The sequence below is a fragment of the Gadus chalcogrammus genome, chromosome 5, assembly GCF_026213295.1.
Source record: "Gadus chalcogrammus isolate NIFS_2021 chromosome 5, NIFS_Gcha_1.0, whole genome shotgun sequence".
Lineage (NCBI taxonomy): Eukaryota > Metazoa > Chordata > Actinopteri > Gadiformes > Gadidae > Gadus > Gadus chalcogrammus.
Genome location: NC_079416.1, coordinates 20,635,505 through 20,662,346, shown reverse-complemented (window position 1 = coordinate 20,662,346; position 26,842 = coordinate 20,635,505). Strand labels below are relative to the sequence as shown.

Below are 26,842 nucleotides of genomic sequence, written 5' to 3'. Positions count from 1 at the left end.
GTTTTACAGCTAGGACATTCAAAGGAGGAATGAAGGGGGACTGTGACAGTGGTGACTTTGATGTTATCACGATGGAGGAGAGCGAGGCCACCCCCCCTCCCATTAACCCGGGGTTTACTAATAAAAGAAAAACCTGGTGGGACTGCTTCATTTAGATGGGAGAAGTCATTTGGTTGTTGCCAGGTCTCAGTGAGGCAGAGAATGTCTAGGCTCTGGTCAACAATAAAGTCATTTATCAAAAGGGCCTTATCACTGAGGGATCTGGTGTTCAGCAGACAGAGTTTCAGACAGGTGAGTGGAGTGTAGCAGGTTGCTTTGAGCAGAGGGAACAGTACACTGTGATTGACGGGACTGACCGTACGGGCTGTGCGAGGAGGGGGGCGGGGCCCAGTGGACCAGAAGGAGCGGATGTTTTTGTTGCTGGTGTGAGCGTACTGAAAATTCCGTCCAGAGCCTCGGTGGATGTATTTTGGTCGTTTGAGAATGTCCTGGGGGGATGCAAGCTGAGGTGGTTGGGTCCTTGAGAAGATCCGTAGACGTAACATCTCCGTTACCGAGTAACGGAGCGGCAGAGATGCGCTCGTTACGTGAGAGTCAAACATAGCGCAATCCAGAGCAACAGGTTAAAATCCACAGGTTGTGAAGTCGGAAGAAGCCAGCGGTAGATCCAGGCGATTATGGTGAAGCCACAGAGCGAGCACGGCGGAGGCAGAGGAGTGGAGCAAGCCGGTTGTAGCTACGCTGGAGACGGGGAAGCCAGTTGGACGGCGCCGGGGGTTAACAGCAGTCTAGCCGGCCAGCAGGTGTCATCCACCAACAGCTGCACGACTCCACGCACAAAACACAAAACAAAACACGCAGACGTTTAACGTTCAGAAATAAATAAATAAATAAAGAAAACTGACGCAGTTACTTAACTTAACTTTGTAGTCCGATCCGAGGTCCAGAAGGGTTTCAGACAGAAGGTGTTGAAAGTAAGCAAAAGAAAACTGATTAAAAAGTTAAAAGACTAGAAAGAAAAGGAAAATCAAAAGAAAAAAGAAAAAGAAAATCGCGAAAAAATAATGTTCAGAATGACGTTCCGGTGAGCAGCAGCAGCAACAGCGTTCAAAAGGCAAACAGCGTCCAACAACGTACGACCTCACGTATAAACACGTAAAATAAAGAAAACGGGCGCACTGACAATAGCGAAAAGTGACTATATATAACAAGTAAACTTAGCTAAACTACTAAAGACCAAAAAAACGACAACTGTTCAATGCAATCGTGAGAAATATTGGAAATACTGAATAAAAACAAGCCATACAGAGCGGCGTTAGACTCGCCAGCGTCCCCGTTACTAGGCAACTGTATCAGGTTGTAAAAAATAGGAAATACGACAATTAAACAGTTGAGTCCATATAACATTTCTAACATTTAACAAATGGCTGCGCCTGTGAAGAGATTTGTTTTTTGTATTTGTACCACGTAGGTCATTTTTTAAATGCTCTTACACACTTCATTTCATTGCTACTTTATTCCAATCGTCAATTTATACATTGCATGGTCTTGCTGTGCGTGCAATACAATGTAAAGCTGTGTTGTTTGTTTTCGGGCTGGTTTGCTAAAGAGCCTAATGTAGCTAACAATAAACAACGACTAGCCAATTTCATGCCACAATCACAAAGACGAACAGGAACGCTGATGAATGCTCCGAGACCGGAAGCGACGTCAAACGTGCAACTCGGAAGGCTGGCGTCCGAGGATTCAGGAACACACCATTAGATTCAACTAGCTTTATTTTTTCAAATCGCCGCGCGTTTCCGGGGCACTCCGAGCGGCACCTAGCAACAAGCTCCATGGATACAAACTGTCGTTAGGCGCGCTTACTGGCGCACAAGACGCACAATAACATGAAGGTATGTGAATATTTACACCTTATTTATAACGGCATACCGACTTTATAAAGTATTGTGCATGGCAGTTCCGGTTGCACGGACACAACAACAGTACGCAGTAGCGGACGGGATTAGCTTGAGAGGCTAATTTGTAGCCGACACTGAACCATTGAGTTGAAATCAAAGTTGAGGCAAGATCGTCCCCTGATCACAAAGAGCTAATGTTGGTCTGTAGAGCATTGACTGACTGCACTGCGAGGAACAGACTAGTAGAGTCCACATATTGTGGTCTGTAGAGTTCAAATCTTCCGGTATGTAGAGCCCATATCTTCTGATCTATAGAGTCCACATATTGTGGTCTATAGAGTCCACATATTGTGGTCTATAGAGTCCACATATTCTGCTCTATAGAGTCCACATATTGTGGTCTAGAGTCCACATCTTCTTGTCTACAGAGTCCACATCTTCTGGTATGTAGACTCCACATCTTCTGATATATAGAGTCCACATCTTCTGGTCTGTAGAATCCACTGTTGTGGTCTGTAAGTTCCCATCTTGTGGTCTATAGTATCTGTAATGGCGAAAAAACCGTGGTTGGGTTTTTCCTATAACCCCAAGATCCCAAGTTGTCCTTTTGCCACACGGAGAAAGCTGGTGATGGCATGTTTGTCGCGCAGTTTGTGTCCAAAAAAGAGTGAGAGTTTGACTGTCCAAAGCCGTCCTTTGGCCGTCATTTATTGTAAATAAAATATAACAAATTAAGGATGCATATATATCAAGTTGCACAGTTCACAAACAGACGGTCAATAACTGTATCTGCTTGCCAGCCTTCTCCATGTCATGCACTTCCGTGGCCTATTTAAAGGGGGCACCATCAGCACCTGTCGCAGGTGTGCACTCACCAAAGGTGGGAAAGAAGGAGAAATTAGTGAGTCACTCAAATCATAAAAAACTTAAATGCGGCTCCTACAGTATCCACATCTTGTGGTCTGTAGAGTCCACATCTTCTCGTCTATAGAGTCCACTTTTTTGTTGTGTGGTGGACATGCTCCTGAGAAGATTTGCAATCCAATTATAAGCAATGTCATCCATAGGTGCTCATGTGCAGCTCTTCAACAGTATAAGTGTTGCACAGTACAGTATTTCAGGAGGTAGAACGGGTTGACTTGTAACCGCAAGGTTTGCTAGTTCAATCCCCGGCTCCTCCTAGCTGAGGGTCGAGGTGTCCCTGATGAACATGAATTGTTGAATGTTAGGGAATGTTTACCTTTTTAGTATTTCTTCTTCACTCAAACCTTTGTCACGAAAAACGACTGCCACTCATACACTTAGTCAGTGAGTTCATACACTAAGCTCCTGGTTTGACCTCTGCGGACACACAGGAGCCCGAGTCGAGTGTCCGGTCGGCAGCAGAGTCGGACACTAGTAGTCAGTGCAGCTCGCGGTCGTGGGTGGAGCCCCGTGGAGGCGGACGGGGTCTGGGGGGCGGTCCGGAGCGCCATGCCCCGGGACCCCCTGAACAAAAGCCACACCGAGACCCCTCTTTCCAGCTGGGTGTGTATAGCCACGTTTGTTTGTATGTATCTGACTGTATTCACTCCAGCTAAATGCTTATGCCTTCTTACAAACGTATGCATTGAAATAAGACCATGAGAGTCAAACGATTGATAACATCAATGATATGAAATTACATTCAGCGGACGCTATTATCCAAAGCGTCTTTGAAATCTGAGAGTGTGCATACTTGCATAGCATGGGTGGTCTAGTGGGAATCGTAAGCCCTAACCCTGGATCCCAGGACGTGAAAGGGGCCGGGTTTTATCCCCCATGAGTGCGATGCCCCTAGACCACTACCTGATGCTCCTTAATGACCTCGTATCCACATGCACATGTCAGTCACCGTGTTTAACGGGATGATATTATGCCACCAGGTGTGAGTGTGACTACAAAGCCGTGTGAAAAGCTGCCTTTTCCTGTGTTTTTAGTGACACCACGATTGGACCTGTCTACCTAAAAGTATGATGAATAGATAAGCAACACTTGCTACGCCCCACGTCTGGGTAGGCTGGTGTACTGATCTATCTAGACTCTTACATCTAGATGGACACTCCCACCTGTGACCTCACTAAGGCACTAGGAGGTGCATTTTCAAGCGACTTGTAGTGTCTGATCAAACTCATACCTGGTGCCATGATATCAACCCTTTTAAAAAGCGTCTGCCAAATGACTAACAAAGTAAAAAGTAAGAATAGCGGTTGCACTGGGTTGTGATGCAGACTGCCTGTCCTGTCCCGCTTGTCTCCCTGTTCAGAGTTCCAGGACAGCGGTCTGTCCCCGCTCCTGTCCCTGGTGCCGTCCCACCCCAGCGGACCCCACCACTCCCTGGACTACTCCCTCCTCCAGGGCACCGGCCTGGAGTTCGTTCCTCTGAGGTAAGGGGACGACCTCGCGTTGTGGTCGACCTGACCCAGGGCAGCAAAACCTTTTTGTTTGTTATGCACCGGTTCACTTTCACTTTCGTCACACCAAATGTTTTTTTGTGGTAAAATTATGTTTTTGCAAAGGGGCCTTCCTCGAAGGATTAGCCTGGGGTCGAGGTTGAAGCTCTGTTGAATAAAAAATGGGCAACAAGGGGAACAAAGCAGAAAGGGAACGCATTTAAGAAAACAGCCTTATTACACCGAGCGATTCAATGCTTCTGGTGCTCCACGATACCAGTCTGAACCAAACTCTGTCTGTCCGTCTCTGTCTCTCTGTCTCTCTGTCTCTGTCTCTCTGTCTCTCCCTCTCTCCAGAGCCTCTCCAGACCTCTCCCCCTACATACGTCCGTATCAGATTCCGCTCAGGAGGACAAGCACGACACCTCCCTGGCCTCGGAGCCCGGGTCCCTGTCCCAGCATCCCCTCGCCATGACGACCATCGCCACGAAAACCGCCCTGACGGAGGAGGGGGAGGAGGAGGGCGGGAGCAGCTGCTGGTCCCTCTCCCAGCACAGTCTGTCACCCGGAGACAGCCGCAGAAAGAACCACACGGAAGGAACCCGGGCCCAACCGCCAGCTCCCGCCGACGCCGGCCAGGAAACGGAAACACGGGTTCGAGGGAGACGCTCCTGCGAGGGCGGAACCCTCGCACGATTGGTCGTACGGCGGACACGCCCTCCCCGACGGTCTCCGGGAGAAATAGCAGCGCTGAGTCGTTTGCCTTCCCCCCCCCCCCCCCGGAAAGCTCTGTCAAGAGGACACCCAGCAGCGCCACTAGGGAGGCTAGAAGCGGCGCCGGCGCTCCTAGGTTGAGCGCGGGAAGGCGGGAAAGTCCAAGGGGCGGCGGCGGCGGCGGCGGCGCTGTAGAGTCCCGTCAGCCGGTCCGCTCGGCCCCCACGGGGGAGGGGGTCCCCCCGGAGGCGGCCAACGTCACGGTGGGGTCCCGGGACACGCACCCGGACGAGAGCAGCCAGGCCCTCCGCCGGGAGCTGCTGTCGGAGGCGGAGCTCAGCCGGACCAGCCGGGGGGGAGGAGCCACCCGAGACCACACCCACACACCCCTCCCCGCTCCGGCGCCCGGGACGGCCAGAGGGAGGCCGGTCGGAGGGAACCTGGCCGGCGTTCCCGCTGCGTCCGGTCCCCCTCTGCCGCTGGGATACGGGGGCGTGCCCGGGACCGGGGGGCGGGACTTTTGGTCTTCGGGGAACCAATTCGACGGGTCCCATCTGGGGCTCCTCCCGCAGTCCCAGTCCACGCCGGGGGTGTTCGACGCCCCGGCCAGGTCCCGGGTCGCGGGTCTGCTCCGACTCCGAGGTCCAGCCAGGACGGAGACCTCACCGGACCCGGGCGCCGGCCAACGGGACGCCCCGACGTCCGGGAACGTCCCGACGCTCCCCACCCTGAACTACATGGAGAAGGTGGACGCCTGGAGGGCCAATCAGAGCGCGGCGGGGCAGCCCTCGCTCTCCGACAGCCTGGCGCTGCAGGCGCCCAAGAAGCGGGCGCACGACGCCGTCGCCGACACCCTCAGCCGCATCCTGAGGCAGCAGGTCCACCCTGACTCCGCCCCCTCCGGCGCCACGCCCTCCTCGTCCCCGCGGCGAGGGGAGGCAGCGGGCAGCGGCCCCGCCTCCCCACTGGGCCGCTCCCAGTCGCACTCGTCCCTCAGCACGGTGGTCGGCCCGCTCCAGACGCACGCCGCCCCGCCACGCCCCTCGCCGCTTGCCGCCCTGGGGCGCTTCAGCGACGGCTCCCCGGAGACGGACGCCAGCGGGACGCTGTCCCCCTCCCGGGACGGTCACCGCGACCTCCACCGGCTGCTGGCCGCCTCCACGGGCCCCTCCTCCGTGGTCAGCCTGGAGGTGGACAACTACGCCCCCTACTGGACGCCGTCCAGGCCCGCGACGCCCCCGCCGCCTCCTCCCGCCCCCGCCCCCACCAGGGCCAGGGAGCTGAACATCGAGGAAAGGATCCCGGTACGTCACACGGGGCCGCGGGTTGTCGACGACCAGGGCTGCTCGGTTATGGCAGAAAGCAGAATCACGATTATTTTGGCCAATATTGAAATCACGATTATTTTTGAGACGAAGACGTGATGCATTTATTCAACGCTTTTCTCCAAAAAAAACCACTTTGTAACCGAGATCTTTGAAATTTCCCATTAAAAAAAGATTTTTTTTAATTAGAGAATAATGTACAAATATGTATCCAACTGTTCTGATATAGTTTCAACTCGATTTATATACGCTTTGAGATCGTTTGACCTTAAAATGGACGCGTTAAAAATTTGCTGTGTGCACCCTGGTCGTGTAGACACCATGCATGCAGTACCAGTTGAGCTGGTATTACATAATAGTACTTTTAGTGAACTAAAATTATGTCTTGCATTGCTAAAAATTTTGATTTTAGATGTCAGTCCTACTTGGACATCCTTCTGTCTCTCTGACTCTGTGTGTTTGTGCCCCCCCCCCCCCCCCCTGCAGTTGTACCTCCATAACCTGGGCATCGACCAGTCTCCCTCCACCATCCTGACCCCATTTGGCCCCCGGGGGCCCATCAGAGAGCCCGAGTTCTCCCCCACCGACCTGCTCACCATCGAGGGCTCCGTGGGCACCAAGAGCAGCCAGCCCTGGGAAGGTGAGGCCGCTCAGACAGACGTTCAGACAGACGTCTGGTCCCCGACAGACCCACCCCATGCCAAGTCTTCTGAACAATGTTCTGCCCCCACACCCAGTTGCACTAGCCTGGGTATACCCATGCTGCTTTGCGTGCGATTTCATTTCGCGCTGCTAGGCAGCCTGGATTCCATGGATCAGATTTTCGCCTGAGATAGGGAACCAATCACAGAGCGGGGAGGGACGGCAAGGCGGCGACGTCTATGCGACAAACCGAAGCTTGTAGTTTACGGATGCAAAATGGCAGCAGACGCGTTACCCTTCGATGCAGCCTTAGATAGTGTTCTAAGTAGTTTAGAACGCAAGTTTGTTTTGAAAAATAGCAACTTTCGGCGTCAAACTCTTTCATTACCAAGAAGGATATCTTTGCCCTGCTACCAACAGGCTTTGATTGGCTATGAGCTACGTACAGACTCGTATGATAGACATTCGTAACGGCTCCGGGCAATCGTAAATCACACCTCAAATACGAGAAAATGTATGTGTGGTTCCCAGACCTCATCTCAATGTAGATTGAGGTGAGGTCTGGCTTTAGCCAGGCTACAGTTGCACGACATAAGCCCTTTAAACGTAATGTTTAATATAAAGTGTTGCTAAGCCGTTTTTAAAATCGGCCTCTTCTGACATCACAAGTGTGCGTGTCCACCCAGATGTGTGCTGGGTAGATCAGTCTTCCAGCTTACCCAGTGGACTGTAGCAAACTTTTGCTAATCTATCCGTCATACATCTAGGTGGACACGCCCACTTGTGATGTCAGAAGAGGCAGAATTTCGAAACGGCTTGTAGCGGCTAATCAAACTCACACCTGGTGGTTTAATTTGTCCCCTTTTAAGCGCCGAGGTGTCTTCTCAACTTCATCACACTCCGACAGCATAGCCATCTCCAGACTGATGTGATTGTCCTGAATGTGGATGAACTCCTCTACCTCCTTCTCCCCTCCGCCAGGCGACAGCCCCCATAAGCCGGACGTCTCCCAGTGCAGCGTGCTGTCTCTGGACTCCAGCGTGTCGGTGACGCTCAGCGTGGACAGCCTCTGTCCAGCGGCTCACGCCCAACCCACCGCCTCCCCCTCGCCGGACCAGCCCCCAAACGACTCCCAAACAAACCACAGCCTCGCTAGCCACACCCACGCTAGCGGTAGCCGTTCTCGTGATTGCCATGCTATAGTTAGCCATGATAGTGGTAGCCATGCTAGCGGTAGCCAGGTGAGCAGTAACCGTTCTAGTGATCGCCATGCTAGGGTTAGCCATGCTCGTGCTACGCACGCTAGCGGTAGCCATGTGAGCAGTAACCGTTCTAGCGATCGCCATGCTAGGGTCAGCCATGCTAGTGCTAGGCACGCTAGCGGTAGCCATTTGAGCAGTAACCGATCTAGCGATCGCCATGCTAGGGTTAGCCATGCTAGTGCTAGGCACGCTAGCGTTAGCCATGCTAAGGTCCGAGGTGCTCACGATCACCATGCCGGCGGTAGCCGCTCTAGCAGTAGCCAGACTAGCATTAGCACTAGCGTTGGCGCTAGCCACGTCCCCGTCCGACTCAGCGACCGGTTTGAGGCTAGCAGCTCGTCCACGCTGACTGACAGCACGGCGAGAGACAGGAAGTCGTTGGTGTCACCGCCGCAGGCTAGCTCCTGCGCTAGGAGGACCGCCGCGGAGGCCCCCGTGGGCATTTACACACCTCTCACCCAGAACCCCCTGGGAGTGTCCTCCTCCTCCTCCTCCTTGCCCATGTCGCGACCGCACTCCGACGACGACCTCCTCCTCGCTCTGAGGAGGAGGGGGGGCGCGGCCGTGTTCCAAGACTCCGCCTTCACCTCCTGGGCGGGGGCGGGAGGACTGGATGGCTCCTCCTCCTCCTCTCCCCCGCGGTGGGCCCGCTCCTCGTCCGACTCCATGCTGGCGCCGAGAGATTCGGGTCCGTCGCCACGGCGACCGGACCACCCGCCGTCACAGCCCGCCGGCCAACCGACAGGGCAGGAGGCGGGCTCTGTGAGCGGGTCGTCGCAGCCGCCCCTCCTCGTCGCCAAGACAACGAGGAGGGCGGAGCCTGAGGGCTGCAGTGCCGCGCCCCCTGACGGAACCAACGTTCCCCTGACGACCACGATCGCCGTCCCCGCGGTGAAGATGTCCGCCGGTCCTCAGACGACTCCTGACCCTCGGCTGACCCCTGACCCTCAGCTGACCCCTGACCGCCAGCTGACCCCTGACCCTCGGTTGACCCCTGAACCTCAGCTGACCCCTGACCGCCAGCTGACCCCTGAACCTCGGCTTACCCCTGACCCTCAGACGACCTCTGAACCTCGGCTGACCTCTGAACCTCGGCTGACCCCCGAACCTCGGCTGACCCCCGAAACCACTGAGGCACCGGAAGAGGAGGAGCCAGGAAGCCCCGCCCCTTCCCCCGCCTCTGTGGTGGAGGCGGAGCCTGCGCACGGCGTGCTGAGCGACGGGAACAGCAGCGACAGCTCCCTGGCCGTCCGCGTCGCCAAGCTGCTGCAGAGCGAGTCCTCCTTCACCATGACGACCAGCAGCTCCAGCACCGCCACCGACCGGGAGGACCCCAGGGCCCGAGGTAGGCCGCACCACGTAGCAAAGCATTAAACAGGATTAGGATTAGCATACTTTATAACGTAGCATAGCATATTACATGGTTTGTTATTAGCATATCAAAAACGTAGCATAGCATTTAACAGGGTTTAGCTTTAGCATGTCATATAACGTAGCATAGCATATTACATGGTTTGTTATTAGCATATCAAAAACGTAGCGTAGCATTTAACAGGGTTTAGCTTTAGCATGTCATATAATGTAGCATAGCACAGGGTTTCCCACAGCACTGTACGGCTTAGGCAGCCCGTCTAAGCAACACACGCCTCCGCCTTAACAGCCAAACCAAACTTAAAACAAGTTTGTTTTGGAATGTTTTAAAAGTTCAAATTGCAGTTCTTTTGTGTGTTCTTGTTTCAGTTTTTACTTTGACAACGTTGTTTAGCAGCCCCCCTCCGGTCTGACGGCAAACCCCACCACCTTAACTAACACATTTTCTGCGGGAAACCTTGATAGCATATAGCACGGTTTGGTATTAGCATATCATATAACATGGCTTAGAACTAACATAGTTTGTTAGCATTTAACGTAGCCGTAGCGTAGCATTTCGTGCTTGGGCAGTAGACTAATGTGTCTGTGTGTGTGTGTGTGTGTGTTCAGAGTGGCTCCGGCTCAAGGTGTCCGGTCAGCGGTGCGAGTCCCTAGAGATGGACACTGAGGACAGGCGACGCATCGAGGAGATCAAGAGGGAGATCCTCCTACTACGCCCCCTGCAGGTAGACCCCGGACATGACCGCACTCAAACACACACCAAACACTACGGATCACAATGGGAACCAGAAGCCTAAACATGTCCTGTCTGTCGTTCAGCTGTCTGCTCTCAGCTGCTGGATGTTGTAGCGTTCACCTGCAGGTAAACCAGTGAGGCGTGGTTTGCAGTGGTCAAAAACTACACTTTGTACGAATTCATAAGGAGAGCTTTACAACTTGACATGTTATACCACCAGGTGTGAGTGTGATTAGCCGTTACAAGCCGTTTGGAAATGGGTCGCTTCTGACATCACAAGTGGGCGTGTCCACCACCGGTTGGAGGACTCATTTTAAACTCATTTTAAAATTTAAACCTTTTGTAAGATTACGTACAAGATCTTAAGAAGACTGTGTTTAGAGACGGGCCGTTGTGTGAGGAGCAGAGGAGTAACATCCTCTCACTTTGTTCCTGTGTGTGTCGTTATTTACCAGAACATCACCAGCACGGACACGGAGAGCAGTACCGTGTCCAGCCTGCGGGGGCGCCCTCTCCGCCCGACTGGCGCAGCTCCCCCGGGACCTCGACCGGGCCTGGAGGCCCGGGTGCGAGAGATCGCCGCCCGCGAGGGGGTGGCCCTCCCCAGGGCCCCCCCGCCCACGTTCAGCTCCATCACCATCTCCACCTGCCGCCGCTCCCCCTCCCCCGCTCCCCCCGTCAGCCCCGAACCCGAACCCCTCCGCCTCACCCACCTCTCCACGGACCCCGGCCCCCCGCCTGCACCGCCCTCCTCCTCCACCTCCGGCTCCGGGCCGGGCTCCGACAGCAGCACGCTGCACGGAGGGAGAGAGCCGACAGGAAGTCACGCCGGCCAGCTTCCTGCGTCCTCGCCGGTGCTGGGAAACCTGGCTTTCGGGAGACACACCCCCCTGCCCCCCCCCCACGGGACGGGCTCCTCCGACTCCCCGTCGCCCCCCGACTCCCCAAGCACCGGGGGTCACGTCTCCCACCTCCACCTCACCCTGTCTCCCAAACCCCCGGGGCTCAGGGCGCACGCCGGCGGCCCCCCGGCCCAGGGCGGGGGGCCGCCCTCCAGAGAGTTCTCCCCCCTCCCATGCACCACCACCTTCAGCACCGCCGCCGCTGCTACTGGATCTGGTGGTCCGGCCAAGCCATGTGACCCCAGGGAACCAATCGGAGGACGCGCTCCGCAGCGAGCCGACACCTCCGCGCTGTTCAGGGCGGGGCTGACTGCGGACGCGAGGACCTCCTCCACACCCAGCCGTCCCCCGCAATCCTTCACTCCATCCCGGCGGCCGGGAGCTGCTCACGGTGCAGGTAGGCCCCCTGGTGGAGGTCCTGGGGATCAGGCTGATGGAGCAACATGCAGGAACAATGCGAGGAACGTAGTCGTTTAGTAGTGGTCTAAGTTGAATTAGCTTTTATTGGCGTCACGGTTAAAGCACTTATCAATGACAGCGATTTGCATATAAGGATGCACAGTTGGGATTTAACTCAGTAAGTATTAGGTAGTATTGAATGCTACAATCGTGGTCCTACCTGAAAACACACTAATCCCTGAAATGACTCAAGCAATGAGGGAATTAATTATACAATATTGCTGATTTGTAGTTTTAGTCGTCTGACTAAAACTACAAATCCCACCACCATCCCTGATCCAAACCGTGTTTCCCCGTGGGGGTCGGGTTACGGCGGCAGCAGTGCTGCGGTGTCGGGTTCTATAGTGTCGGGTGCTGCGGCAGTTGTCCGGTTCTGGGTCCCGTGGTAGCGTGGTCCTAAGTCCTCCGTTCTCCTCCCCAGCTCACCCTGTTCTCCTGCCCTACAAGCCCCGCGGCAGCGAGGAGCTGTTCTACGTTCTGCAGAGCGAGGCGTCCTTCTCCCCCGAGCGCTGCAGCAGCACCGCTGAGAGCACCCATCCAGGTACGCACCCCCACCTGAACATCCAGGAACATTTAGGAACGTTTAGGAACATCTAGGAACATCTTGGAACATCTAGGAATGTCTAGGAACATATAGCAACATATAGAAAAATCTAGCAACGTATAGGAACATCGAACAACATCTAGGAACGTCTAGGAACATCCAGGAACATCTAGCAATTTCTAGGGACATTTAGGAACATCCAGGAACTACAAGCAACATCTAGAAAACAACTTGTAACGTCTAGGAACATCTAGCAATGTCTACGAACATCCAGGAACGTCTAGGAATGTCTAGAAAATGTATCAGTATTTTACTGTCAACGTTAACAGGAACCTAGTTGTTAGAAACCCCATTGGTGCTGTCTGCAAGGATACTATTATCTATATATATATATATGTTTAATTGTCATGATTTGTTATAAAATGGCTGAAATACATCATCTCTGGTTATCATCTGTGATGTCCTGGAAGGATTGAAAACAGGTTTAGTCCGGGCGATGGATCAGTAAGTGTCAGTGAGGTCTGGGCTGGCAGAACCCTGTAGCCCTCCCCAGCACCACGACCAGCAGCTGCTCCTTTAGTGACCCACTCCTCCCCCCATGAATTATTCATGTTCCTGGGCCGCTGTCAGACAAAGACCCCCCCCCCCCAGGGCCCTAGCCAGCGCAGCTGAGGACCTCCGAGAGACCGCACGGCGGTTGGCTCTTCCTCCCGGGAGGAAGATCGGAGAGATACCGTTCTCCAGTATCTCACACTCATCTCTCCCCTCCGACCCCCCCAGGCTCTGATGACGCCGTGCCCCCCCGCTTCGGCCCCGGCGTCCTGGGGACCACGGACCCCGGCGTGGACCGGGGCGTGAGCTTCAGACACACCGAGGGGGTCTACAGCAAGAGGCTGAGGACGGGCGGGGTCCCCGGGTCCCCGCTGGTCCCACACACAGGTAGAGTGACCCTTAGAGACAGGACCAGTCCTACAGAGAGTAGGCTAACCCTGCTAGCCCTACAGACAGGTAGGCTAGCCCTACAGACAGGTAGGCTAACCCTGCTAGCCCTGCAGACAGGTAGGCTAACCCTGCTAGCCCTACAGGTAGGCTAACCCTACTAACCTTACAGACAGGTAGGCTAACCCTGCTAGCCCTACAGACAGGTAGGCTAACCCTGCTAGCCCTACAGACAGGTAGGCTAACCCTGCTACCCCTGTAGACAGGTAGGCTAATCCTGCTAGCCCTGTAGACAGGTAGGCTAATCCTGCTAGCCGTACAGACAGGTAGGCTAATCCTGCTAGCCGTACAGACAGGTAGGCTAACCCTGCTAGCCCTACAGACAGGTAGGCTAATCCTGCTAGCCTCACCTACAGAACCAGCCCTGTTCAGGACAGGGTAGGGTAGGGGGGTTGCTGGTTCCATCACTGGGCGCCCTCTGAGCATGGATAACTACTGTCAACTGCTCTGGACAAGTACCTTGTAGTACCGCAGTCAATCTCACCTGCTCATGTGATCTCCAGGTGCTGGAACGGCTGACACCGGCTCACAACCTCGTCCATCCTCTTGGCTCTCCTCTGCGCCGTTACCCAGCATGCACCTGTCCGGCGCCACGAGAGACCAGGGTACAAGCCCCCGGCACTCCTTTAACGACAGCCAATCAGAGGAGAGCAGTGGGGAGTTTCAACCAATGGCGTATGAGACGGACCGAGGCACCTCGACAAGGGAGTACGCCGACGCCCACAACTCCGTCTCTTCGTCGGGATTGGAGGGGGGGCGGGACTTTGGCCAGCTGGTCCAATCGCAGCAGACTGGTGCGTCTCTGGGCCAACTGTGGCAAAGATTCAACGAGGGGCGGAGCCTGGTGGACCCCCATCCGACCAATGAGAGCGAGCCGTCTCTCCTGTTGCGTCTGGAGCGCCTGAAACGCCTCCTCCACGGAGAAGGAGGTGGAGGAGGTGGTGGTGGAGGAGGAGGTGGGGGGGTGGTGCCGGGGACAGGGAGGGGCGTGTCTACGTCTGGTCCTCCATCAGTCGCCGAACAGGAGGGTAGACGGTCAGAGGTCACGGGCGACGACGGCGGCGGCGGACACCCCCGGTGGAGTGCGCGGACACAGGAAGAGGAGAGCCTGAGCCCCGCCTCCTCCCACTCTAGCCCCGCCCACGGGCGGCACCGCTTCCCCGCGGAGAGGGACAGCTCGGAGACGCTGTCCACGTCCCGGGGCTCGGTGTCCACGGTGGACACGGAGCGGCTGGTCCGCGCCTTCGGGTCGGACCGGGTCCGGAGGAGTCTGACCCCGGGGTCTCCCTCCCTCGAGAGGCTCTACCACGCCATCCACCAGCAGAGGGAGGCGGGGGAGAGGAGGGGGGAGGGACTGGAGAGAATAGGGAGGGAGGGGAGAGGAGGGAGGAAGGGGAAGGGGGAGAGGAGGAGGGGACGAGGGGGAGGGAAGGGGGAGAACGAGCGGATGTGAGGGGGAGAGGAGTGAGGCGAATGGGGTGAGGGATGGGAGAGAACAAGGGAGTGAGGGGAGAGGGTGAGGAGAGGAGGGGGGAGGGAGGGGAGAGAACGAGGGACGGAGGGGAGAGGAGTGAGGTTAGGAGGGGGGAGGGAGGGGAGAGAACAAGGGAGGGAGGGGAGAGGAGTGAGGAGAGGGAGGGAGGAGGGATGGGACGCGAAACGAGGGACGTGGGAGAAAAAGGGGGAGGCAGCAGAGGTCGGAGAGGGAGGAAGGGAAGACGACGACAAGCACTCACTGGGTCCTTCGTCTCCAGGCCCCGGAGCGAGTCCAGGGGAGGGTCCGGTTGTCACTAAAGAAATAAAACCCACCCCCTTTTTGTACGAACACGCTGACAATACACACTGTGAAGAACAACCAAAAGATCACTGTGGAAATGTTTTACAAACTGATCCAGAGGATGAAAACACAGTCCAAGACACACTGTTCCACTGTTTAATGCACAGCATGTCTGAACATAACCAAATGGATATCTAAAGTGGGGTTTCGCTGTGCGTCTGTCCGTCCATCAGGCTGGGTCTGTGTCGTCGGCCACCAGCTACGTCCTGACGGACCCCAGGACCGGGGCGCCGCTGGGGGTCCGGCTGGTCAACAGAGGCGTCCAGGCAGGTCAGTACCCCCCCCCCGGGCTCTGCTGTCACTCCACTGCGACCCCATCACACACTGATCCAGAGAGACGTAGCGGGGCCGCGAGCAGTGAAGGCACACCATCCAAATCAGAGGGATAAACTTGGGAAGAATGCATTGAGAGCTTTGTCTGGTTTCCTAAAAGTCCCAGGACTATTTCTAAAAGCCCCCCCCCCCCCCCCCCCCACCCCCCCCCCCCCTACTACACTCATGAGTGTGAAGATGAGCCAGAGAGTAAGAGACCAAACGATTCAGAAACCCTTTGGTTCCTGAACTCAGCTCCAGGAAACAAGTTAGGTCCGTCATGTCATGTTTGTCACAGTCCCGGGTCTGTCCTTGGGTAAGAGTAGAGTAGTCTGTGGGAGAGCGCTCCTCCCAGGAAGGCCCTGACGACGACCGGTCCCCAGTGACGTGTGGTCCGGGCCCGTCAGTAGAACGGCCCGGCGTGTGTCTGATGAACAGCTCCCGGGCGGCACCAAGGGACATCAGGTTCATCAGGGTGTGGGAGGAGGCCCGGAGGGGGGGGACAGATCTCCTATCAGGCTCAGGACTGTCATAGCTTTGAAATGTGGTTTCAAAAGTCCTCAGTCAGTCAGTCAGTCAGCCAGTCAGTCACTCACCCCCTCCCCCCCTCTCCCTCCCTCCAGGGGATCTGGAGTTTGTGAGCCACGCCACCCGTCGCAACACCCGTGACGTGGGCACCACCTTCCCCTCCCCCGCCGACCCCCGCCGCGACCCCCAGGTCTCCGTCAAAGAGAGGAGGGGCAGCAGGAGGAGCCAATCCAAACCCCTCACCAAGGGTAGGTCCCGCCTCCAAACAGCCAGGGTTGCCGTGACAATAGAAAGCCTTATTACGTGCCCAATACTTTTTATATAGATAGACGTGTGGACTAGTATATGTATAGTTATCATAATAAACGTATCATTAATCAATTAATCATCATAAATCCATATAGATATGCCACCATCATGTTTGTGAAGTACCCTGTGCAGTGCAACATGTCACCACTAGGGGGCGTACGGGGGTACACCGTCTAACCCCGTGTTCCCCTGCAGGGGTTACCTGGTTCGTCGCCACCGAAGACGAGCCGTCAGACGACCGGAAGGAGAACCGCCCGGAGAAGTGGGCGGGGCCTCGGCAGCAGGAGGGGGAGGGGCCTGGCAGGGGGCGGGGCTCGGTCTGGTTCGAGGCCTACTGCAGGAGCCAACCCTGGAGGGAGCCTCTGAGAGAGAGACAGGTCCATGAGGACGTAACCGGCCGAGACCAGGCGGTCCGTAGCGACCCCCGACCAGACCAGGAACCCCTCGCCAAGACCACCTCCTCGCGTCTGGTCCCCCTCTCTCTGCAGGTGGGTGTCCTCACCCACTGGGGGGGGTCTAGGCTACCCACTAAGCCTGACTGGTGCTCTGCAGGATCTAGGTGTTCTGTCTCCCACCCAAAACCATCAAGGTTCGCTCGCGATCTGATAAATAACGCCAAATCTGTCCTCCTCCTCCCCCTCCCTCCTCCCCTCCCTCCTCCCCTCCCTCCTCCCCTCCCCCCTCCTCCCTACTCCCTCCTCCTCCCCCCCCCCCCTCCTCCTCCTCTTCCTTCTCCTCCTCCTCCCCCAGGACTCTCTGGCCCTGCGGAGGCCGGGGTTCGTGTCCCGGTCCCGGGAGCGTCTGCGCCGGCTGGCCCTGCAGGCGGAGGAGAGGAGGCTGCAGGGCCCGTACTGCGAGGACGGGGAGCAGCGGCCGTACCGGGCCCAGGGCCCCTCCTGGAGGGCCCCCCACCCCACAGGTACAGCGCCCGGGAGTCTGCGATTCAAAATGGATCATTATTTGACCTCTTTGCGCGGCATGAGGCTCAGGAGGTAGAGCGGGTCGGCTGGTCACCGGAAGATTGCTGGTCCGAGTGTCGAGGTGTCCATGAGCAAGACACCTCGACCTGCTCCCGCCGAGTTGGCTGTCGCCTTGCACGGATAAATGCAGTCCATTGAACATTTACATTTTTGTGTCTTTAAAATGTTGAAATGAACGATTTTATGAATTCTGCATGGCTTTATGGAGGCTATAGAATGCTGTTAATGAACCTTTGTTCAACCAGTTTTTCCAATGGTATTGGTTCTTATGACTTTTCTAACTAGATTTACGTTTTGTATAGTATCACGTTCTTTTTGTATCCAGTTATTTTTTGTAAGATGTGCGTTTCCCCTCAGAGTGACCAGTTGTGTTTATCTTCCGTGCAAACGACTGCAGTGTTTAGAACCACTGCTACGAGACGACTCTAGCCGGTCCTGTCGGATCAGAAGCTCTGACCTCTCGACCGGTTCCTCACCCGGTTCCTCACCCGGTTCCTCGTGTTCTCCTCTCTCCTCCAGGGGCGTCCAGGAGAGCGGTCCCCAGGAAGGAGATGATCCTCCGCTCCAAGCTGTGAGTGTCACTCTTACTAGTGTTCAGCGGCCCCTTCATCGCTCTGCACGCCTTCACCCGCGCCTCAGTGGAGTCTTCCTCCCTTTGAGGGGCGACGGTTAAAGCGGCCAAAGGCCTCCTTTAACCTTTGACCTCGTTAGCCTCGTGGCATTCTAAGTAGGACTTTGAGCTAACCGTTCCACAGAGCGCCTCGCGCAGACGTTGTCCCATCGCGTCATGAGTCGCGTTATAAAGATAGTCAGGACGAGATTAAATAAAATAAAATGATCAAATGTTTAATTTAGCTTTGCGCTGGTCTGGCGTGTTTATGGAGACAGTAGAGATTATGTAATGGAGTCAGCCTGGTAACAGTGTCTAGTGTATACACCCGGTAGAGATGATGTAATGAACTCGGCCAAGTACCAGTGTCTAGTGTAGAGATGATGTAATGAACTCAGCCCGGTACCAGTGTCTAGTGTAGAGATGATGTAATGAACTCGGCCCGTTAACCGGTGTCTAGTGTAGAGATGATGTAATGAACTCGGCCCGTTAACCGGTGTCTAGTGTAGAGATGATGTAATGAACTCGGCCCGTTAACCGGTGTCTAGTGTAGAGATGATGTAATGAACTCGGCCCGTTAACCGGTGTCTAGTGTAGAGATGATGTAATGAACTCGGCCCGTTAACCGGTGTCTAGTGTAGAGATGATGTAATGAACTCGGCCCGTTAACCGGTGTCTAGTGTAGAGATGATGTAATGAACTCGGCCCGGTACCAGTCTCTAGTGTAGAGATGATGTAATGAACTCAGCCCGGTACCAGTGTGTAGTGTAGAGATGATGTAATGAACTCTGCCCGAGTGCCCGGTACCAGTTTCTAGTGTAGAGATGCTGTAATGAACTCGGCATGGTACCAGTGTCTAGTGTGTGGACCCAGTCGAGAATGTAATGAACTCAGCCCGGTACTAACTGGTGTCTAGTGTAGACCCAGTAGAGGTCAAACTATGTCAGGAACTCAGCCTGGAAGGCTGAGTTCCTGACATAGTTTGAGGTCTACTGTGTCCATACACAGTCCAGACCATCTGAAGTGTGTATGGACCCAGTGATGCACTGAGCCTGGCCTGGAGTGTGCATGGACCCAGTGATGCACTGAGCCTGGCCTGGAGTGTGCATGGACCCAGTGATGTACTGAGCCTGGCCTGGAGTGTGCATGGACCCAGTGATGCACTGAGCCTGGCCTGGAGTGTGCATGGACCCAGTGATGCACTGAGCCTGGCCTGGAGTGTGCATGGACTCAGTGATGTACTGAGCCTTGCCCGGTACCAGTGTTGGGTGTGTATGGACCGATCACGGAGCCTGAACCCCCCCCCCCCTCTTGCTGTTCCAGGATCTACGAGCAGCTTCCGGAAGTGCAGAGGAGGCGCAAGGAGGAGCAGCGGAGGAAGGAGTACAGCTCCTACAGACTCAACGCTCAGCTCTTCAACAAGGTGTGTGGAGGAACACACACACACACAGACACACACACGCACACACCTTTTAATGCCATGTGGAGCTGCCTCTAAGGTCAATATTTACATTTTGTGGGAGTACATTGTGGGATGGACAGATTAGCATATCAATATTTATTTTGGTTTAGCCTTGCATTAAGCGTTGGTGTTCACTTTTGTTCTTTTTTTTTTTTTTTTTTGTCTTTATTTCGAACATGCAAGCAACAAAAAACATGATTATTAATCAATTAATGATTATCAATTGATTATTAATAGATTAAATAAAAAATAAGACAAAGGAAAAAATACAAATTCATCAGTTAGTCATAGAGATGGTATCCACCTGATTACTCACCTGTTAGTGAAGTGATGGTATAGCCGGTAAACTCACCTGCGTTCTCCTCCTCCTCCTCCTCCTTCAGAGAATCACCTCCAGGGTCCTCGCCCGGCGTCCTGCCTGGCAGGCGTTCTGAACCAACGAGTCGCTCCTCCACAACGCCTGCATTACACCGGGTTTCATACTTCCTTTCATACTAGATGTACTTTAGTAGCTGAGACGTGTGTGTTGTTGATTATGAACTAGCTGTGAACAGATTTTTGTAGATGAATAACAATAAAGTCTGTATTTTATAATGTTGCGGTCTTGGCGCAGACTGAGTTGTTTTAATCTTTTTACTTTTTTAATAAAAAAAAAAAATACAGTTTTTGATCGAGTCTTGAAACGTGTCAGTCATGTCATTTCAAAAACCCACACAAGGCCGGCTTGGTCCTACCGTTGTCTTTATTGATCGATTGGTTGATTTACTGATTAGCATGAAGCGGTGCACAGAGATACAGGTTACAGGGTCCACCTAGCAGTCCCTAGCTCTGCCCGCTACCTCCATCACGGCAGACTTTAACCACGGGGACACGAGGACCGTACGGCGGAACAGCAGGGGTTAATGTGCACATGCACTATGCTCACAAATGAGCAAAAATGAATGAAATAACTCCTAGAATTAAATATATATATATATATATAACATGGCATCATCTACATAATACTGTGTAAAAACAAATAAATAAGGAAGTGTTAAATTAAGACATGTTTTGTAAATTATTTAAAACCTTATCGCCGTTGATTGCAATCAACGATTTCAAAGAAATTCTTTGGCAAAGACGTCGCTTTGCTCGTTGACGAGGTCAAAATAAGCAATAAGACCATCGATCTCTACCACAAGGCTTTCTGGTGTCAAGGCTGGGACAGGAAGTGAGCAACACAAACAGGAAGTGAAGTTTGACACGATGGGAGCCAATACAATTCTGCTGTCCCGTACAAAAACGCACACAAATTCATAGCGAGCGATTCACAGCAGGAGGGAACACTTTACTGGCGTCGACAGTCTGTGCAATAAATACTAAATAACTTAATAAACCCTAGAATATATCCCATAGATGTGTATATATCTACATCGTAGTTCCGTTAAATGTTATCTTTAGTGTTACATACACAAGTCCCTTAGAGTTAGACAGTGTATCTTTTTTCCCAGCGAACACGGTTCTGTAATTCCACCAGAATTTACAAACTCTGTTTCCCTTTGACTTTCGGAAAGGTTATAAATTGCGGTACGAAACGTCGACAGATTACACGGAGAGAACCACAGTCACGCGCCTTCAGCACCACAAACAACAACAGTGTCATCATCATCAACAAACATACTGGACTAACAGATTGTTTGGCCTCATAGACTGCACTGGTTTATAGGATAAAACGCACTCGCACGCCAAAGCCAAAAGCCAATTCGGGGCTCGCTAAAATATCACTGCAATGTTGCATCAGCTGACAGGAAGTAAATAGTTGAAGGTGACAAATTGGCGTCCGCTGTACAATCCGGGTACGGTTGGGGTTCAGGAGAGTTGGACATGCAGTAGTGTTGCTTTAAACAGGTCATGTGACACAATTAGCCTTCCCAGTCTGCATCACCGTCTCCCCAACGGTAATCTCTCATGGCCACATCGGCTCCGGGGGGAGGGGGGAACTCGCCTCTTCACCTCAGAAATCCTGAGGAAGCCATATGATTGGCTCAAACTCGGAAATAAGCAGAACACCTTCAGAGGCGGAGCCTTTGGTCAACTCCCGCCTCCTTGTCGCCATTTTCACACTCGCCTTCATTTCATTGGTTGTGTATGATTATGACGCCCCCTTTGCCCCCACCAATCACTGTGCTCCCCTAGACCTCATGTGGCGGGGCTATGTGAGATTACCTGGAGGACAGGAGACAGCCGGCCCGCCCGATTGGCCGGTGGGGGGGGGGGGGGAGCGGGGGCGGGGCCAGGAGCGGGGGCGGGGCCTAGGTCTTCAGCAGACTGTGGACCTTGTGGAGCTGGGACTGGGACAGGACCAGGCGGTGGACCTGCTCGTGGCCGCGGGGGCACGGGACCGTGACCCGGCCCACCAGCACCGTGTCGCCCTGCCGGTCCCGCGCCTGGGGGCACAGGTCAAAGGTCAAAGGTCATTGGTACCACTAAGGGTTGATTGATGATTCTGTTTAGTGTCTTGTATTAATTCAATAGTCTCCTTTTTGTGATGCATAAATTATTAATTATGATAATTCATAATGAATAATAATGAATCACTTAGTTCACCATTAGTTGCGTAGTTGCAGGTGTCTTTTTGACCCCTCAGGGCCACCATACTGACATCTAGATTAGTGGACTGCCATCCAGGCACCCTTACCTTGACGTAGGAGGTGGAGGGGAAGGTAGCGAAGTCTGAGGAGGCCTGAGCTCCCGGCTGCTGCCTCACCACATGGTCGGCTACCTCGTCCTGAGAGAGAGAGAGAGAGAGAGAGAGAGAGAGAGAGAGAGAGAGAGAGAGAGAGAGAGAGAGAGAGAGAGAGAGAGAGAGAGAGAGAGAGAGAGAGACAGAGAGAGAGAGAGAGAGAGAGAGAGACAGAAACAGAGAGAGAGAGAGACAGAAACAGAGAGAAAGAGAGAGGGACAGAGAGAAAGAGACAGAGAGAGAGAACGAGAGAGAGACACAGAGGAGTGAGAGAGAAAGACAGACACAGAGAGAAAGAGTGAGAGAGACAGAGTGCGGGAGATTGAGAAATATAAAGACAGTAACACATGTTTAGGATCAATGCAAAACATCCTTGGGGTGAGAGGAGAGGAGAGAAGAGGAGAGGGAGGTGAGAGGAGAGCTTCATTCAAAGACTGGTTACCTTCAGTCTGTCCAGTGTGTCGCTGAGGGCCTGCAGTCTGGCCGTCTGTTCCAGCAGCTGGCCACTAGGGGTCACTGTGGAGCCATGACACAGATCATGTTTACAGGTGCAGTGTCAATGCGTTGTAACTCCTAAGTTAAACCAGTCCTTCGACCTGTCTGTCTGTCAGTCAGTCAGTCTCTCTGTCTCTGTCTCGCTCTCAGTCTCTCTGTCTGTCAGTGTGTGTACCTGGGGACCTGTCTGTATCTCAGTCCACCTCTCTGTCCAGTGTGTACCTGGGGACCCATCCGTCTACCTGTCTGTCTGTCGTTGTGTACCTGGGGACCTGTCTGTCTACCTGACTGTCTGTCGGTGTGTACCTGGGGACCAGTCTGTCTACCTGTCTGTTTATCAGTGTGTACCTGGGGACCGCCCGGTGATGTCCACCTGTCTGTCTGTCTACCTGTCTGTCTACCTGTCTGTCTGTCGGTGTGTACCTGGGGACCGCCCGGTGATGTCCACCTGTCTGTCTGTCTGTCTGTCTGTCTGTCTGTCTGTCTGTCTGTCTGTCTGTCTGTCGGTGTGTACCTGGGGACCGCCCGGTGATGTCCACCACCTTGACGTTGGCGCTCATCTGCAGCAGGGTCTCCAGCAGCTGGTCCGTCTTGCGGTACAGCGCGCTGGACACCACCTCAGGCTGGCCCCCGTCCCTGGGGGGGAGACGGGCCAGGCGCAGGGGGGGGAGGGAGGCCAGCTGGGCCCGCATCCTCTCGGCCTGGGGGGGGGGAGGATGGAGGGAGACGAAGAGGAGATCCGTAAAGTGCATCCTGATGACTAGTAGTACTAGCATCGGTGCTAGCTGCTAGCAATAGCCTGCTAGAGCTATCCCACTTGCGGTAGCCTTCAAGCGGTAGCCTGCAAGCGGTAGCCTGCAAGCGGTAGCCTGTTAGCAGTAGTCTGCTATGGTCAGCCTGCTATAGCTAGCCTGGCAGTAGTAGCCTGCCATATATACGCTAGCTGGTAGCTTTATAGCGTTAGCCTGCCAGCTGGTGGCCTGCTAGATGGTATGCTCCTAGCGGTAGCCTGCTAGTGGTGACCTCCTAGCGCTGGCCTGCTAGCAGTAGCCTGCTATCTTCGAGCCTGCTTGCTGGTATCCTGCTAGCGGTAGCCTGCTAGCGGTAGCCTCGCACCTTGAGCCTGTTGTTGTCGTTCTTCAGCTGCTTGATGCAGAGCCGCTGGGCGTGGATCTGCTGGCTCAGCAGGGGGGAGTCCATCACCTGGAGCCCCGCCCCCCCGGGCACGCCCAGCACCATGCCCCCTGGTGGACACACACAGCGGTACACATTAACACACACACACACACACACACACACATTAACACACACACACACACACGCGCAGATATACATGCACATTAACATGCACGAACACAGGCACATGCATGTGCACACTCATGCATGTGCACACTCATGTTATCCCAAACACACACATTTACATGTCAATATGATAACATACACACATCGACACACACACACACACACACACACAAAGAAAGATGCATGCCCACACACAGATGCATGCATGCACACATGCATGCACACACACAGGTAACATTACGTTTCCATATCCTATAATGCGAAGGTATTGGTCTACTCTTATGTTGAAACTACCTTTAGGCTCCTCTGCAGATTAAATGGAACGGGCGAGAGAGAGAGAGAGAGAGAGAGAGAGAGAGAGAGAGAGAGAGAGAGAGAGAGAGAGAGAGAGAGAGAGAGAGAGAGAGAGAGAGAGAGAGAGAGAGAGAGAGAGAGAGAGAGAGAGAGAGAGAGAGAGAGAGAGAGGAGAGAGAGAGAGAGAGAGAGAGAGAGAGAGAGAGAGAGAGAGAGAGAGAGAGAGAGAGAGAGAGAGAGAGAGAGAGAGAGTTGGTCAGTAGATCCAGCCACGCAGAGTCTAGTGAACTCTATCCATATATAATCCATGTGAGTAAGGATAAAGTATCCAGTGGTATTATACACACAACAACATGAACAGGCTGTGGTGTCCACCCTCGGACCACCCACCCCCCTCGGATCACCCACCTCCTGCCGCCCCCGCCACCAGCGAGGCGATCCCCGAGGGGGAGGTCCCCCGCTGGCCCTCCTTCGATTGGCTGCTGATCCTCAGCTTCAGCTCCGCCTTCTCCGCCTCCAGCTGGTCGATGTCGGCCTGCAGGGCGTCCATGGTCTCCTCGAAATCCCTGTCGCCACGACAACCGGTTCAGACTCGCACACTGGACTCTGGTTATTATTATCACATTATCGAATGTCGTCTATCCGTCGAAAAACTAAATTGAAAGATCCTGATCCAGAAAATCACAGATCCTGAAACTAGTTCAGGGTCTGGTGTGTCACTAGGACCAAACCCATTACTGTTCATATCTGGTGTCACTGGTACTAAACCCATTATGATTCAGATCTGGTCTCGGACTAAACTTAAACTAGGTCCTGATCACGTCTCACTGGGGCTAGGCCTGACATAACTCAGGATGTGGTCTTACTAGGACTAAACTTTAACAAGGTCATGATCGGGTCTAACAAGGACTGAACCTAACAGCTCAGGACGTGGTCTAACTAGAACTGAACCTAATATAGATCAGCATGCGGTCTTACTATGACTGAACCTAAGATGGATCAGCATGTGGTCTTACTATGACTGAACCTAAGAGTTCAGGACGTGGTCTAACTAGGACTGAACCTAATATAGATCAGCATGTGGTCTTACTAGGACTGAACCTAAGAGGCCGGGACGTGGTCTAACTAGGACTGAACCTAATATAGATCAGCATGTGGTCTTACTATGATTGAACCTAAGAGGCCAGGACGTGGTCTAACTAGGACTGAACCTAATATAGATCAGCATGTGGTCTTACTAGGACTGAACCTAGGAGGCCAGGACGTGGTCTAACTAGGACTGAACCTAATATAGATCAGCATGTGGTCTTACTATGACTGAACCTAAGTGCTCAGGACGTGGTCTTACTTCTCCTTCTTCTTGAGGAGGGTCTGGGTGTCGTCCAGCCGGGTCTGGATCTTCTCCACGCGTTCGTCTGCGTCTTTAGACGAGCTGTCCAGCTTCTTCTCCAGCAGGCTGAGACGCACGCTGGCCTCGCTCAGCTCCTCCCCCTTTACATGACACGCCCCAGTTAAGACTACATTTCCCAGCATGCAACCTGAAGCTAACCTCATTCATAGGGACGGCAGGTCAGGATTTCACAACTGCTTGTTTGAGCCAAGCGGAAAAGAAAAATACTTGAAATATAAATTCAAGAAAAGCTTATGAAGTTTCATTTCTTCTTTTTGACTACGAAAAATTACAAATAAACAAAACATTCAACATGTAAAATAAAGCTAAAGTTATATCGAAAGTGGGCTAGCGCTAGCTCTAGAGTGAGCTAGCGCTAGCATTAGAGTGAGCTAGCGCTAGCTCTAGAGTGAGCTAGCGCTAGCATTAGAGTGAGCTAGCACTATGCTCTCCTGCTCTGTATCAAGGGTCGTTCCCCTAGGATGTTATGACAAGATCTGACTCCAGGTCAGTCTCTCTCCCTCACCTGGTCTGTATCCAGGGCCGTGTGTTGACTACTAACTGACTCCAGGTCAGTCTCTCTACCTCACCTTGATCTTCAGGGACTTCTTCAGCTCCTTGATGCTGGTCTCCCGGTCCTCCAGCTTCAGACCCAGACCCTCTGCGTCTGTGATCTCAGCCCGGAGTGCGGCCGCACGCAGCTCCACCGGCGGGGGGATCTGAGCCCAACATACACGCAGCGTTAGATAGTATATAGTTACACACATACACACACTGCAATGGTTTAATGCAACAAACGTCAAATAAGTTTTCCGGGTGCTGAAGTTCTCTGACAACATTACCCAAGTAGGGCGCATTCTGAAGTGTATTTTATTGTATTTATTTAGTGGATAGGATCAATGCTCATTGATTGACAAACAAGTTTCTTGCTTTAAATAAGCCAGAGTTAGCTCTAAATGCTCATTTCCATCTGTTGTCCCTAGCCAGATCTTAAAAGGCCACCTAAAATAGGTTGCATTTTATGCAAATTCATACAAAGGGTAACTTTGCATAAATCCATTCCAATCCGAGCTTTTATCAGTAAGCGTTATTTTATATAAACGTGTGCCATTGTCCATTTTTAGGATCAATCTCAATTCCAACCAGTTGTCGCTGCCTCACCTGACTCTGGGGTTTCTCCGAGTCGAACTCCCCTTCCTGCATGGCGGTGGCCATCTTGTTCATGGTTGCTATGACAATGCCGCAGGACTGCCGCAGGTAGTCGTAGGGACTGGCCCCCTGGGTGCCGTAGATCTGGAACACAAACCACAACACCATTAGGACACAGCTGCT

General features: G+C 53.6%; 2 protein-coding genes across 2 annotated transcripts in view; one reads left to right on the top strand and one right to left on the bottom strand.

Moving 5' to 3' along the window:
• The first annotated feature begins 1,392 nt into the window (after positions 1-1,392).
• alms1 (ALMS1 centrosome and basal body associated protein) lies at positions 1,393-20,322 on the top strand. The gene is made up of 20 exons (XM_056589781.1): positions 1,393-1,898; positions 3,260-3,431; positions 4,189-4,309; positions 4,673-4,701; positions 4,775-6,333; positions 6,841-6,994; positions 7,978-9,603; positions 10,239-10,354; positions 10,821-11,664; positions 12,148-12,267; positions 13,051-13,209; positions 13,773-14,198; positions 14,283-14,599; positions 15,280-15,376; positions 16,042-16,194; positions 16,451-16,743; positions 17,006-17,174; positions 17,755-17,806; positions 19,169-19,268; positions 19,691-20,322. The coding sequence occupies exons 1-20, from the start codon at positions 1,893-1,895 to the stop codon at positions 19,739-19,741; spliced, it is 6,564 nt and encodes a 2,187-aa protein (XP_056445756.1). The 5' UTR covers positions 1,393-1,892; the 3' UTR covers positions 19,742-20,322.
• A 1,256-nt stretch (positions 20,323-21,578) lies between these two features.
• Positions 21,579-26,842, bottom strand: part of dctn1b (dynactin 1b) — a 31,622-nt gene continuing 26,358 nt past the window's right edge. The window contains exons 23-31 of the mRNA XM_056590933.1: positions 26,672-26,803; positions 26,101-26,229; positions 25,469-25,611; positions 24,529-24,686; positions 23,641-23,768; positions 23,039-23,225; positions 22,472-22,545; positions 21,985-22,074; positions 21,579-21,733 (exon numbers count right to left, since the gene is read on the bottom strand). Of these exons, the coding sequence (XP_056446908.1) occupies positions 21,599-21,733; positions 21,985-22,074; positions 22,472-22,545; positions 23,039-23,225; positions 23,641-23,768; positions 24,529-24,686; positions 25,469-25,611; positions 26,101-26,229; positions 26,672-26,803 (1,176 nt within the window). The 3' untranslated portion in view covers positions 21,579-21,598. The remainder of the gene's footprint in view (positions 21,734-21,984; positions 22,075-22,471; positions 22,546-23,038; positions 23,226-23,640; positions 23,769-24,528; positions 24,687-25,468; positions 25,612-26,100; positions 26,230-26,671; positions 26,804-26,842) is intronic.

What these genes read in the sequence shown, in the direction of transcription:
- alms1 (XM_056589781.1), top strand. An exon ending in GAGCAGCCAGCCCTGGGAAG is followed by an intron (nt 6,995 to 7,977) that starts GTGAGGCCGCTC and finishes CCCCTCCGCCAG; the next exon opens with GCGACAGCCCCCATAAGCCG. An exon ending in GGAGGACCCCAGGGCCCGAG is followed by an intron (nt 9,604 to 10,238) that starts GTAGGCCGCACC and finishes GTGTGTGTTCAG; the next exon opens with AGTGGCTCCGGCTCAAGGTG.